General features: G+C 40.3%; 2 protein-coding genes across 2 annotated transcripts in view; one reads left to right on the plus strand and one right to left on the minus strand.

Annotated features, from left to right (window-relative positions):
• CEP290 (centrosomal protein 290) overlaps positions 1–3,999 on the plus strand; it is a 116,598-nt gene extending 112,599 nt beyond the window's left edge. Inside the window, exons 51-54 of the mRNA XM_075274540.1 lie at positions 831–904; positions 1,201–1,283; positions 2,588–2,694; positions 3,351–3,999. Of these exons, the coding sequence (XP_075130641.1) occupies positions 831–904; positions 1,201–1,283; positions 2,588–2,694; positions 3,351–3,527 (441 nt within the window). The 3' untranslated portion in view covers positions 3,528–3,999. The remainder of the gene's footprint in view (positions 1–830; positions 905–1,200; positions 1,284–2,587; positions 2,695–3,350) is intronic.
• On the minus strand, positions 3,871–13,771 carry RLIG1 (RNA 5'-phosphate and 3'-OH ligase 1). The gene is made up of 7 exons (XM_075274534.1): positions 13,636–13,771; positions 10,814–10,931; positions 8,749–8,844; positions 8,355–8,471; positions 7,281–7,478; positions 6,957–7,126; positions 3,871–4,809 (listed from the first exon to the last, which is right to left on the minus strand). The coding sequence occupies exons 1-7, from the start codon at positions 13,720–13,722 to the stop codon at positions 4,624–4,626; spliced, it is 972 nt and encodes a 323-aa protein (XP_075130635.1). The 5' UTR covers positions 13,723–13,771; the 3' UTR covers positions 3,871–4,623.
• Between the last annotated feature and the right edge of the window lie 244 nt (positions 13,772–14,015).

Here is a 14,015-nt window from a genome sequence, read left to right on the forward strand (position 1 = left end):
GTACCTTGGGTCTACAGTAGCAGTAAAGTTAAAGGGATTGGCCACTTTTATATTGAGAAATTGACAAATTTTATTGTTTGTACAATAAAAAGATATACAATTTCCCAATATACTTTCTGTATCAATTCCTCACGGTTTTCTAGATCTCTGCTTGCTGTCATTCATTCTGTCACTCCCAGTGGATAAAACTCTGACCATGGTCATGTGATTTACCGTCCATGGTCATGTGATTTACCGTCCATGGTCATGTGATTAGTACACAGGTGCCGCTCGTTATAATCACAGCACAGTAATCAGACATCTGCCTGGTAATCAGCTGTGCACCTGTGTGCTCATCACATGACCATGGACCGTAAATCACATGACCATGGTCAGAGTTTTATCCTTTAGAAGTAACAGAATGAATGACAACAAGCAGAGATCTAGAAAACTGTGAGGAATTGATACAGAAAGTATATTGGAAAATATTTTTCTTTTTATTGTACAAACAATAACATTTGACTCTTAATATTGGTCTGAAGCTGGAAACCCCTTTAAAGGGTTATTCCCATCCCGGCAAATTGCTGCCAAGATGGGAATGACTAACTGCAAGTCCCAATCACCAGGGATACTGGTTTTATAACTCCTATAGAGGTGAATGGAGCATAAAGTAATGGTGCTTACCCTGGCGGTCAGGACTTTCAGCAGCCATTTGCCGTAATTGTGAATAAAAATTTAATGAGATTTAAACAAACCTCATGCACGACTTATCAAACAATCTGTAGCCAAAGCGACTTGGCTATCTTTATGGTAAATATTGTTAAGTTTTTGTTTTTTTTTTCTTTACCAAGATTGACCTTCTAAAGCATTTTCCTGAAGACGCCAAGACAGACACAGGACTTTCCAGAGAATTTCAGATACTCCGGTAATTTATATAAAAACATGGTGGATTTAAAGTTGTCTGTCAATATAGGTCATCCCTTTATAGAGCATCTGCCACCGCTTGGTAGAATGATGGCTATCTATATAACAAATGTAATGTAATTCTAAGCCCTTATAATATTTTTAAATGGTTCTTTTCATGAGTGCTATCTAGTGAAAAGCACCTACCCTTTTCTCCTACATATTGATCGATACTTTGTTTCACATTCAATATTGATTTACTTTTAACTTGAACCAGCTTTACTTACTGAAAAAAAATCTATATGTTATGTGTTTCAGGTTGACCAATAATCGCTTAGAGAATGAAAAGGCGGAGTTGGTCCACCAGCTAGAAATATATAAACAATCATCTACTCCACTTGGTATGTATTATTAGACCTTTCAAAATAGGCAATTTCTCCATATGTAATCTGCTTGATGTAATAAAATTGAACTGTTTCTAAAGCTAAGGCCCCCCATAGCATCCTGCAGGAAAAAAGCACTGCAGCAACACATCATGGTTTTTCCCACAGTGCTTTTTACAGAAAATTTGCAGAGGTTTCCACTGTGGACTTTCTGCATCAATTATACCTATAGGGAAATCACTGGCTTTTCTATAGGTATAATTTATTTTTTTTATGTACATTGTGAGCTTTATATAGGGATCACAATGTACTTTTTTTTCCCCTCCTATCAGTATGTATAATAGTTGTAGAATGGGAGGAAATCCACACAAACACGGAGAGAACATACAAACTCCTTGCAGATGTTGTTCCTGGCGGGATTCGAACCCAGGACTCCAGCGCTGCAAGGCATCAGTGCTAACCTCTGAGCCACCATGTTGCCCCTTCTATAGGTGTAATTGACATGCTGTGATTTCCAAAACCACAATAGTTTTGGAAATTGCAGCATGTCCACTGCACATATATTACTGCACTGTGAGGGTTGGATTCTGTAGAATCCACTTCACATTGACTGTAATACGGCACGTTTGTTTCTGCCACGGGCCAGCCGCAGTGTTTACGCACATGGGGCCCTAGACTAAAGCTTGAAAAAGTCATTATATGGGTTTATTAGCATGATCCTGCTACTTTATTTTCTTTAACTGGGGTCTCTACAAAAAAAAAAAAAAAAAAAAAGCCCCACTGGAGCTTTAAATAGGACCTTTCACCGTCACCAGCAGGTCCAGCTCTTTACATTAATTAATAGCTGCTGCTCCCACTGATTCCGGCAAAGTTGGCATTTTTTCTCTAGCCCCCACCATTCCTGAGCAATCAATGCAGTTAGTACAGAGGCTAAATGGCATATCAGGCTCCGAAACTATCAGGAGGGCGGTGACAGGCAGACAAGGGGTGTGATTCTGAGCTCTGACCCTGGATGCTTCTGATTGGAGGTCTGAATCACAGAAAGCCCCCCTCCCACCCGCCAATGCCCTTCTGACATTACAGAACATAAATGGCACATCAGGCAGCAAAACTTACTATGCTTGTTAATGGTGAAGCTTACAGAAAAAAAAAAATACACTGGAATCAGTGGAGCAATGCCTATTAACAGATGCTAAAAACTGGGGAAGAATAGGTGGAGGTACTGAAACGTCCCCTTTAAATACGGTTACGTAAGTGACATGACTAAATGTGAAACATTACAATAAGAATGGAGTCGTGACTTATTTTACATTGCCTTTTAGGGTCTGATGAAGTTCTCGATAAAGACAGAAAACACAAGCTGATGGAAGAAGTAGTGGACCTTCAAACACATATTAAAACCTCTGATCTGGAGAAACAACATTTGAAGGTAATGCTTTTGTATAATTTTCCTTTAAAGATTACCTGTTTGGGAAATATTTACTGACCAGTCATTCAGCAACAGCAGGTTTTGATTGGTGGTAGTCTGGGTTCTGTATAAATGGTATGGTAACTGAAAATGACATTCTGCTATCCCTCAGCATATACATTTCTGTATAGTAATTGATGTATAGGACACCTGAAATTACTTTGTAATTCAGCTCAGCTGCAAAGTTTTGTGCAACATCAGATTACCAAACACATAGATAGATAGATAGATAGATAGATAGATAGATAGATAGATAGATAGATAGATAGATAGATAGATAGATAGATAGGAGACATAACTTAATGGGAGCCTGCACACAGAGTTTACGCTTGCTCATTATGAATGTAAAACTCGTTCAGAGTGAGCGGCATAAAAAAAAAAAGATCCCATTGACTTGAATGGGTGCCGGCATACGCGCGCTCCCCATTGAAATCAATGGGAGGCTTTTTTTTACCTATTGCTTTCAATGTGATATGCGCGTATGCCGGCTCCCATTGAAGTCAATGGGATCTGTTTTTTACGCTGCTCACTTTGAACGAGTTTTACGTTCAGAATAAGCAAGTGTAAACTCCGTATGCAGGCTCCCAATGTGTGCGTTTTATGTTTTGTTTTTTTAGGAAGAAATAAGACGACTGAAAAAGGAACTTGAAAATTTTGATCCTACATTTTTTGAAGAAATTGAAGATCTTAAGTATAACTACAATGAAGAAGTTAAAAAGAATATACTCCTTGAAGAAAAGCTGAAAGCCCTATCTCAGCAATTTGGGGTCCATATAGATATGTCAACGCCTTGAATTAGTTTGTTCTATCCATCAGAACACATTTGAGGGGACAGTTCATTATTTCATCTCCAAATATGTTCGGCAGCACATCTGGATCCCTACACTCCTGGATGAAACAACTGAAGCATCCATATATACTGCTGAACTTATGTAGGTCCATAGCTTTTCAACAATATAAGCTCTTACTATATAAGAAATAGACTTTATGTTCTAGTGAAAGGAGTATGCACCATGACTATATAGAAGGAATGATTGCACTTACATTTTTTGTTTATTGAAGGAGTAACCTAGATTAAAATAACTTATTCTTTGCCAAATGACATACGGAGATGAATGCTTTTATATTTGATGAAATGATTGTTTATTACGCCTGTATATACAGAATGTAAACATGTTTCCCTTTTCAGGTATAGAGTTATATGTTTTGTAGAAATTGTGAATTCTTATTTTTATTTTTAAATAAACCGATCACATTTTACAACTATGCTGCAGCTGATGCATTCAGATCTATGTATTTAATGAGGATTTTTCCGCTTTCCCCAGCATGTCTGTTTTAGTAAATACCTCCATTCCCCATAAAGTTACTTTTATTTGTTTAGAGTTTTGCATTGTGCCATTCTTCAGTTATAGCTCCTGGAATATATATAATTGACAACTGGATATTATCACTGCACGTGTCAATAGTTTGCCTCCAATCATAGAGGAATACCATATTAAGTGGCAGCACCCAGTTGTCAATTTATTCATATATTTTCAGGAGAAAATAATGAGGATGACACATTGCAAAATTGTAAGAGCGCTCTAAAATATTATTGCTACTGAAAAGACATGCAAATCTGCAAAGTGCGTACAGCTAATGTGATAATATATTCTCAGCTCCCAGAAAGGAAGCATGGAACAATATAAACATTGCCAGCCTTTTTCTGCTAACAAAAACATACATCATGCTTGTGTAAGGTTTGCAAATAAGACTTTGCGCCAGGCAGACATCTGTTCTGTTGACCAGGAAATGTGCGCCATATGTGTAAAAAGTAAAAGTTCCATAATATTCACCATCCGGCTCGGTGAGCTGTCAGCACTTCAGTTTATTCTTCAGGAGGTGCTGTTTTCAGTCTAACAAAATATCTTGTAATCTGTCATAACACACGGTGTCTTTTTTTGATAGCTGACCTAATAACGTACTTGAATCCACTTCATAATCAAATTTACATAAATCCATTTTAATGGTAACTGGTCTGGAATTTAGGTGCGTGTCATTGAGCGGCCAATGTAATCCAAGGTGATGGCGATGAAGCTAGGGGAGAAAAAAAGAAATACTGTAATAGCCGTGCAACTTAAAGACTTCTCAAAGTTATGTGCTTACACGGTAGTAGTGCTGTTCTTAGAACTGTTGTCTCATCAAGAAAGCCCATGTATTTCCAGTGCAAATGAATGTCAAAGATAGGACTGGACTAGACTTTCCCTTTTTTTGTCTGGATGCTGTTATGTGCATCATAGTTATGTAAATGTTACATACATAAAGTTTCGCCATCTTCAAGATCTCCCAGTAAATGGGAACAGTCTAAAAACCAGAACAATCCTAATATTTCCTCCACTTACAGTACTAGTACATGAACTAAATAACACAATTTCTCTGATTATGATTATTTGGTACAATGTGTCAGGGTAAGTAAGAAATCATTTTAGTCACTTTGTATAAAAAGCATACTGTGATACCTCCCTGCTACCATGCAGTGTATGGACCGGTCTGCTTCCAGCTCCTTGACCTGTATGGTAGAGCAACTGGATTGCAGCCCTGAACTTCTGATCCATGGGGGGGAACTGGGTTTCAGGCCCTTAATCTCATCAGAGCAACCTAAAACTCACAGGAACTATGTTGCCTGGATAGCCGCTATGTGAGGCCTGGGTCACATCAGTGTTTGGGTTTCCGTTCGGGGAGTCTGCTTGGGGACCCCCCTGAACGGAAACATATACGTATTAAAAAGCGGTTAGCTAAGAAACCACATGGACCCCATAGACTATAATTGGCTCTGTGTGGTTTCCACACAAATCATGCAGAGAGAAAAGTGCTACTTGCAGTACTTTTCTCTCCGCATGTTTCATGTGGGAACCGAACTGAAACCACACGGACCCCATTGTAAGTCTATGGGGCCCGTGTTTTTTCAGATAACCGCTTTTTAATGCATATAGGTTTCTGTTCGGGGGATCCCCAAGCGGACTCCCCGAACGGAAACCCAAACTCTGATGTGAACCAGGTCTAAGAGAAACACCTCGAATGACTGATCTGGTATGTGCTACATTACATGGTCAGCCATTTATCAGGGTTAGAACAATGAACCTGTGGTGATCAGTTGATCAACAGGCAGTCTTCTATTTAAAATTGGAGATATGTTGGATACACATTTCTTGAACCTTTATTTAAAACATAAGTCCACTTAAAACTGTTGATTGTGTCCCATAACTTACCGTATTTTTCGGACTATAAGACGCACTTTTTTTCCCCAAAATTTTTGGGGAAAAGAAGGGTGCCTCTTATAGTCTGAAGGTGGCGCCTGGCATCCGCTGTAATAGAGAGGCGGAAGCCGGCAAGTGATAGACGCCGGGGCCTGAGACATCGCTGCGCTCCCCTGTCCTGCATGAAGCCAGCAGCGGGAGGAGTGATGCTATTCCGCTCCTCCGTCCCCCCGCCGCTGGCTTCAGGCAGGGCAGAGGATCGTAGCGATGTCTCAGGCCCCGGCGTCTATCCCTCCCCGGCATCCGCCTCTCTAGTACAGCGGATGCCGGGTCAGTATCCGTTGCCCCTTCTCCCCCAGGGCCGGTCCCCACCGGCCCCATACCTGTGACGTTGCAGGCCGGCTCCTGCGCGGCGATATCGCAGGAGCCGACCTGTTCGGGTGACAGCCGGGAGCCTAATGAGGCTCCCGGGCCTGTCACTGCTATATATTAGTATTGCGGCTGGTCTCTATGACCAGCCGCCGTAATACTAATATACAGAATGTCCCATAGACGGCAATACAGTTGTATTGCCGTCTATGGGACTTGCGATCAAGTGACCGCAGGTTCAAGCCCCCGGGGGGGAATAAAATAGTAAAAAAAAAAAAAAAAAAAAAAAAAAAGCTTTAAAAATATGAAATAAATAAAAGTTCTAAATCACCTCCTGTTTTTTTTTTTCAATACAAGGTGATCTAAGCAATAGATATCCCCCAAAATGGTATAACTAAAAAGTACAGCTGGCCCCGCAAAAAAAACACTCTATGCATCCCCGTACAGCTGCAGGGTCACCTGACAATGTGGCCTTGCAGCTGTTGCAAAACTACAACTCCCATATATTAAATATTTTACCAGTTTTTGCTTCAAAATTTTTTTTCCCTATTTTCCTCCTCTAAAACCTAGGTGCGTCTTATAGTCCGAAAAATATGGTAAATCACCTACTCGGTTTACCTTAAATAAAGATCCATCTTTGCAGTGCCACACTATGCCTTCTACTTTCCCCTCTTGACAATGTTCAAACCAAGACACTACACTGTTATGATCCAACGCTGCTAGTTCCTTTATGACAAAAGTCCCATGAGGAACAAGGAGGTGAATTGGATTCTTCTTATTGCCAATGCCTAAAAAACAAAGTTATGTGATATTTGCAAAAATCACAGCAAATAAGTGACTTTGCCACACTGTGTACATAAGTGCTCATATAAACATTATCTATTGTAATTGGATGAAGTTTTTTTACAATATACAAAAATGGTCTCTACACAATACACTTACCATATGGGTTTCCATTAATATTGGTTCCAATGAGTTCCAATGTTTGTTCTAGAAGATCTGAGAGATGCACCAAAGAAATTTCCAGAGATCCAGGATCTTCTGTTCTGGGTTTTAATATTATGGCTACTCCTAATGCATAATTTACAGCACACGAATGCCAGCAATACTGCTTATTGCCATATTCCACAGGAACCCAACCTGAAATGGTAAAAAAAAAATCAAAAATACTTTAGAGACCCAAATTGTGTTCTAAGGACAAAGAATTGTCTTGTAAAAGTTGGGAAAACTGATACAAACAAGCCTTGCACATAAGTATCACCTCTCTTTCCCTACAGTCTCATAATGACCGCTTTTATAAAAGAACAGAGGTCAGATGCTATGAGAACTATGATAAGTTAGGATGATGGTACACTGGAGACATTATTTTCCTGGAATCTTGATATGACAAACTAGGCGTAGAATAATCGGACGATTACGGTATATACGGGTAGCTTTATATTAGGCAAACAGGAATTGAAAGATTGAAGATTGTAAAGAAATGATTGTAGAGACCAGGATGTCTTCACAATAATCCAAATCTCAATGAGTTATGCTGTGGAGTTAAAGTTCCTTTAATTCTTTAAATTTATTTTTATTATTTATTTACCGCCATCATATTCTGAAGCACTTTTACAGACATTGTCAGTCACGGGGGAAACCGGAGTGCCTGCAGGTACCCCACGCAAACACAGGGAGAACATACAAACTCCTTGCAGATGTTGTCCTTGGCAGGATTTGAACTCAGGACTCCAGTGCTGCAAAGCTGCAGTGCTAACCAAGGAGCCACCATGCTGCCCAAATTGAATTCTATTGAAAGTACATTTGTGACAAACTATTCATCCATTATAAAATGTTAACAATTGTATAATAAAATTCAAAAACTAGAAACTTTATTCAACTGCACCTCCACAGCCCTAGATGCGGAAACCAGAACTACATTACAGCTGAACTGTTTGAGAGGTGAACAGTAATTGTTATCAGCAGCTTTGTAAGATGTTCCGTGACCCCTCAATGTATGAGATTTTCTCTAGATACCTGGTATGTGGCCATTTTCATCAGGGTAGGGTTTGCCATTAGAAAGTTTCACTCCCTTTGCTGGGATCCAAAAATCGGGGACAACTTTAAAATCCTCATCAACATTCCAAAAAAAGTCTAAAAGAAAAAAAGAAAACCCGAATTACTAGTGCTGAGCTGCCGGGTGTCACCCATATGATGCTATTTTAGAATACTAGCTAAGCATTTCAAGAGTACAATGTAAAATATTAGAATTTTACTAGAATACTTTGCTGTACATTAAGTCAGATTTGTCTTCTTAATATGTTGTATTATATAAGGACAGCGTCTCGTAGATCAGTACTTCTTCTAATCTGATACAAAGCCTATAACAGTCCTGGAAATGTAAAGAGTCTGGAAGAATAGCTGCACAAACCTTTGGAACTTCCCTTTGTATAAAGATATTTTTTAAACCTTTTTTCTGCCTGTTTCGTTGGCTTTCTATCATATCGGGCCCACAGGTAAGGGAGACCTGTAAGAGAGTAAACATTGTGGAAGAGACATAAGATACAAGGATTTCACATGAACACGAAGCACATAGCGCCATACTACAAAGGCTCGCGGTTTTGATCTGTCCTCTCTGAAGCTCCTAAGAATAGAAGGGGCTTTATAATACAAAAGAAGGGTCTCACAAATCATTTAAAAACAGAACAAAATCTGCACCTACTCCTTTATTCTCCAGCCATTCTATACATTACCATTTACCTTTGTACTTGTAAACTTGTATTGAAAATAATCTCAAATTCAATAGGTTTGGCGTTGAGCATTTGCAGCAGTCATAACACTAAAGAAGCATTATGGGTAAAATACGTTTTCTGTCCCTGCACCCTCACCCTGTCGCCCTTCTTTCATGTATACTGTCCTCATATCTGTACAATCCAGCTTCTCTTCACTTCTGATCAGACGCCATCTTGACTCTTATATTTCTCTGCTGTGCCATCAATCCCATGATGCCTCTGCACAGCATCTTATGGGCAGCTGGAGGACTGTACTACTACTACTACAGGGAGGGGGATGTCAAATATCAACTCTCCTTTACATATTCTCCCATATAATTGTAGAGGCCAAAAATATATAGTAGGCTGCACTGTGATCGCCTCCATTATAGGTGTGCGACAAAAGTAGGCCTATAGTAACAGTAGATAGTCAGAGCAGATTTTGTCGCCCCACGGACAGCCTGTGTGGTACAATCCATGCTGCTTGAATCGTATATATTAGTCTGTTACCCGAGATGGTAACCATATTATACTCAGGGGGTCACCCTGAGATCACATGACCCAAATGGGGAGAAGACGACCGTATAATATAATATAATACAATACATGTGGAGCTTGGTTATTCATGGCCCCACAGTTCTCACAGATAAATGGCAGCATGGAAATGTGCAGCCATTAACAATCTGCAAACGATTTTATAACTATCAACGTTTCAAGGCTTTCGTTAGCATGTCGGGATATTGTGCTGAATGGGATTCATGAGAAACTGGAGATCAGTTCAGCGTGAACACATTTATACATGGCATTAGCAAATGGTAGAGGGTATGCCTTATCATCGACTGCAGAGATATAGATAGACATATAAAACAAAGAAAAAACTAACCTACCTTCTAAAGGTTCTTCTATTCCAGCGCTATATGCACCCAAAGCAATGACACCCCATCATTCACATGACCCTCAGCCAATCACTGGATGATCACAGATGCAGTAACAGCATGTAACACCGAGATCAGTCATTGGCTGAATGTCCACAAGTACAATGGCTGGTGAACCTCTTTAACACGCACAAAACCTAGCAGTGTAAAAAGACCCTTATGGTATGATCAAGTTGCAGAATTACTTGCCAAATTACAGATGGATTCTACATCAAAATCGGCACCAAGTTCCACCCCTAATTATTAGGGATTATTCCTAATCCCTAATTCCTAATCCCAGACTGAAGCAGAATGCTGAAAAAAAATAAACATCCTGCTCGTTCTTGTCCACGATTCCAATATGCAATATACTGATATGATCTAATACTTTTCTTTAGAAAAATAAAGATGTAGTTTTAACAAATAGTTTTGGACTTTACCAGAATTTATTGGGATTTCACAATTCATTTACACTATTTTATTTTAACATGACATACAGCGCTGTGCAAAAGTTTTAGGTAGATGTGACAAAATGCTGTACAGCAAGAATGCTTTTAACATACAAGTGTTATTGGTTTACTTTTTTTTTTTTTTTTTTTTTTTTAAATCAATGAACAAAAAAGAACTCTAAAGCAAATCAATAGTAGAAGACAATGTAACACTCCTGCGGGTTGTAGAAAAAAATGACAGCCATATTCCAGCCACGTGTGGACACGTATCTGAGAAGTCCTCAGCAGTTATTGGAAGAAAACCACTGACGTTAAAGAGACACTTATATACGTAGAGTTCATAAAGTAAGCAGACGCCTTACCTTTGTGAGTAGTAACATAGCAGCAGGTACCATCTACCTTCTCTGTAGCCAGTGCACTGTCTATAGCAGCACTCAGTGCCAAGGGGTTTAGTGTTTCCGTAGCCAGCACTTTGAACATCTACAAAAATAATAATAATGATATTCATGCAATAACAAGCATCACTAAGTTATATCCCCAATGTATTCAGCTCTATTACACCTGTAATTTACCTCTATATCTTTTAGCTTTCACAAATGTGGTCATCCAGTATTATTATATATTTATTTGGGGAATGATTATTGGTTTTGCTTATAATATATTTAGCTTTTATATACAAAAGGAAGATTTCTGTGAAATATATATATATTTTTTCCTAAAGCACCAACACTAGTTAATCTGCCTAGTGAATATATAACAAGTGGGGCTGCCAGGCTGACGACAATGAGGCCCCTCCATGGAATAAACAAAGTATGTCCTCTAACTAGATAGATAGATAGATAGATAGATAGATAGAGACAGACAGACAGACAGACAGACAGACAGACAGACAGACAGATAGATAGATAGATACAACTTCTGATTTTTGGCAGCATTTGCCACGTTTATAAATATTAAACGGACTTATATTAACGGATTATGCCGCCTCTCTGAAATCCTGCATTGAAATCCACTTCTGTTTCTAAGGGTGCATTCACACTACTGATACGCTGCCTGATTCTGAACATTAAAACACGTTCAGAATCAGTGCGTATAAAGCAGAGCCCATTCATTTCTATGGGAGCCGGCATACGAGTGCTCCCCAATTGAAATGAATGGGCTGCTTTTTTCACTACGAGCACTCCCATTGAAGTGAATGGAAAGTGCCTGCGTGTACGGCTAGCTCTGCTCAGTCCGAGCCATACACGTGAGCGCTTCCCATTCACTTCAATGGGAGCGCTCGTAGTGAAAAAAGCAGCCCATTCATTTCAATGGGGAGCGCTCGTATGCCGGCTCCCATAGAAATGAATGGGCTCTGCTTTATACGCACTGATTCTGAACGTGTTTTAATGTTCAGAATCAGGCAGCGTATCAGTAGTGTGAATTCACCCTTAGGCTGAGTTTAGGTAGAGTTTTTTGGTTCGGAAATATGACACGGAGGCCGCCTCAGATTCCAGTCCAAAAAAAAGCTGTTACAGTGCACCGGCATCCAGTTGCGGGACTCCGCTCTGGATTAGGCCCAAATGAATGGGTCTAGTCAGGAGGGAGAGTCTTCAGGCGGATGTCCGAGGCTGAACCGGCCACAGAATCTGCCTGAAGAAAGGACATGTCGTTTCTTTTTTCTGCGAGCGGGAACAAACCGCTCACGGAAAAAAGAAATGACCGGCACCCATTGATTTCAATGGGAGACGTTTTTTGGTCAGGATTTTCCACATCAAAATCCTGACCAAAAAACCCAGTGTGAACTCAGCCTCACAGATTTTTCACCTTGTGACTCTCACTGGCTTTTCAATGCAGTACAGGTTCTAATAATGCAGCCATGTAAAGTAGAACTTCAGAACTCCAACAAGATGAAGATCAAGAAAACTTTATTCCAATGTAGAATTAAAACACTTGTTCACACAGCATGTTGCAAACATAAGTTCTCTATAATACTACCCGAACGTTTCAGTCCACCATGGACCTTCATCTGCGGGACTTCTGCAGGTGTACTAGACACAGACGTGTAGGACAGCTGAGTGTCAGGCTTTGGGTCTCACAACTCGGTGATATCTAGTAGACGTATTTATAGTGACTTAGCCTAATATATAAGCGTTACGTTGCCTATGTATGACCTTCCACTGCTTAATTTGATTTAGATTTCATTTGACTTGTTCCTTTTTATTGATATGTAAATGATATCTAATTTATTACATAAGTTCCGCAGTCGGGTGCTATTATAGAGGAGGTATCTTGTCAACCTACTGTGTGAACAAGTGTTTTCATTTTATATTGGAATAAAGTTTCTTGATCTTCAACCTGTCGGATTGCTGAAGTACTTACTTTATATATTGTGACCGGTTTTCCGATATCTTCTGGCACCACCTAGCCAATCAGCTGACTTTCTAGAATAATAATGCATATCTTTTATTTTTGGTCTAATAATGCAGTAAACTGAGTCAAGGAGGGTGGGGGGTAAGTTTAACTCCTTGTCAACATCTACAATAATAACATGGTGGTGTTGCTACTTAAAATATGGCGCCTACTTAGAAGCGGTGGAGACCCAGAGTTAATGCCTGTGATCAGCGTCTTCTCTGATCTAAGAAACCCTTCCCGATATTTGCCATACTATTACAGTGGATGCCAGGTTTTTAACGAGGATGGTGACCACCATTGCTACTAGGTCTCCACTGTAATACACAGCAGAGACCCGGAGCTGATGTCCATGATTAGAGACCACTCACCCCCACATTTCATCTCTGATACCCCCAATGTGAATTTCATTTTATAGCTGGACAATAAGTAGTTCTACCACATTAAGGGGCAGTGCCAGACCTTACATGAACATTAAACAGGGGTACTCCATGCTCAGGACTCCCCATGTCTTCTGCAGTCATTAATTCAGTTAGGGATTGTGTATTACTACATTGCTCATGCTCACAAGTTCAGGTTTTAGGACAGACCCACAACGATCAGCTGATCATCAGTAGGTCGTCATAGGTTGCTGATCAGGTGATCTCCATAGTATGTCAACTAAAGCCCATCGAGCAGAGACCACCGGTAATCCCATAGGCAGGGCACAAGACAGGTTCTGCGCATCACATGAGTCTATAGACAGGGAGCCAACATATGGATGAAGGGAGGCGGCGGCTGGCACTGGCATCACCTGGTGCTCCCGCTTGGAGGACGGCTCATCCTTCACCCGGGTGACGAAGACACATGGGATCTTCTGCTGCACTGCCCCCCGCTGCATCCTGATGTGCCGCTCATCCACACTGCACTACGTGCACGGCACTCCACAACACTTCCGCCCTCTGCGCAGATAGCCAATCAACGCCAGACTTCACAGTCACGCGGCTACTAAACGGAGCAGTGGATGACGGGAAATGTAGTTCCGCGTGCAGGAGCAGGGTCTGACGGATCAAAGATTCAGTTCAGAATCGCGAAGTGATATGGATAGTGCATGAAGTATGTTCCTTTAAACTTCAATAAGCAAACAGCGATTTTCATTTAATTTGAGAGTACAAGAGTGCTGTGTTATAACCT

Source organism: Leptodactylus fuscus, chromosome 5, assembly GCF_031893055.1.
Source record: "Leptodactylus fuscus isolate aLepFus1 chromosome 5, aLepFus1.hap2, whole genome shotgun sequence".
Lineage (NCBI taxonomy): Eukaryota > Metazoa > Chordata > Amphibia > Anura > Leptodactylidae > Leptodactylus > Leptodactylus fuscus.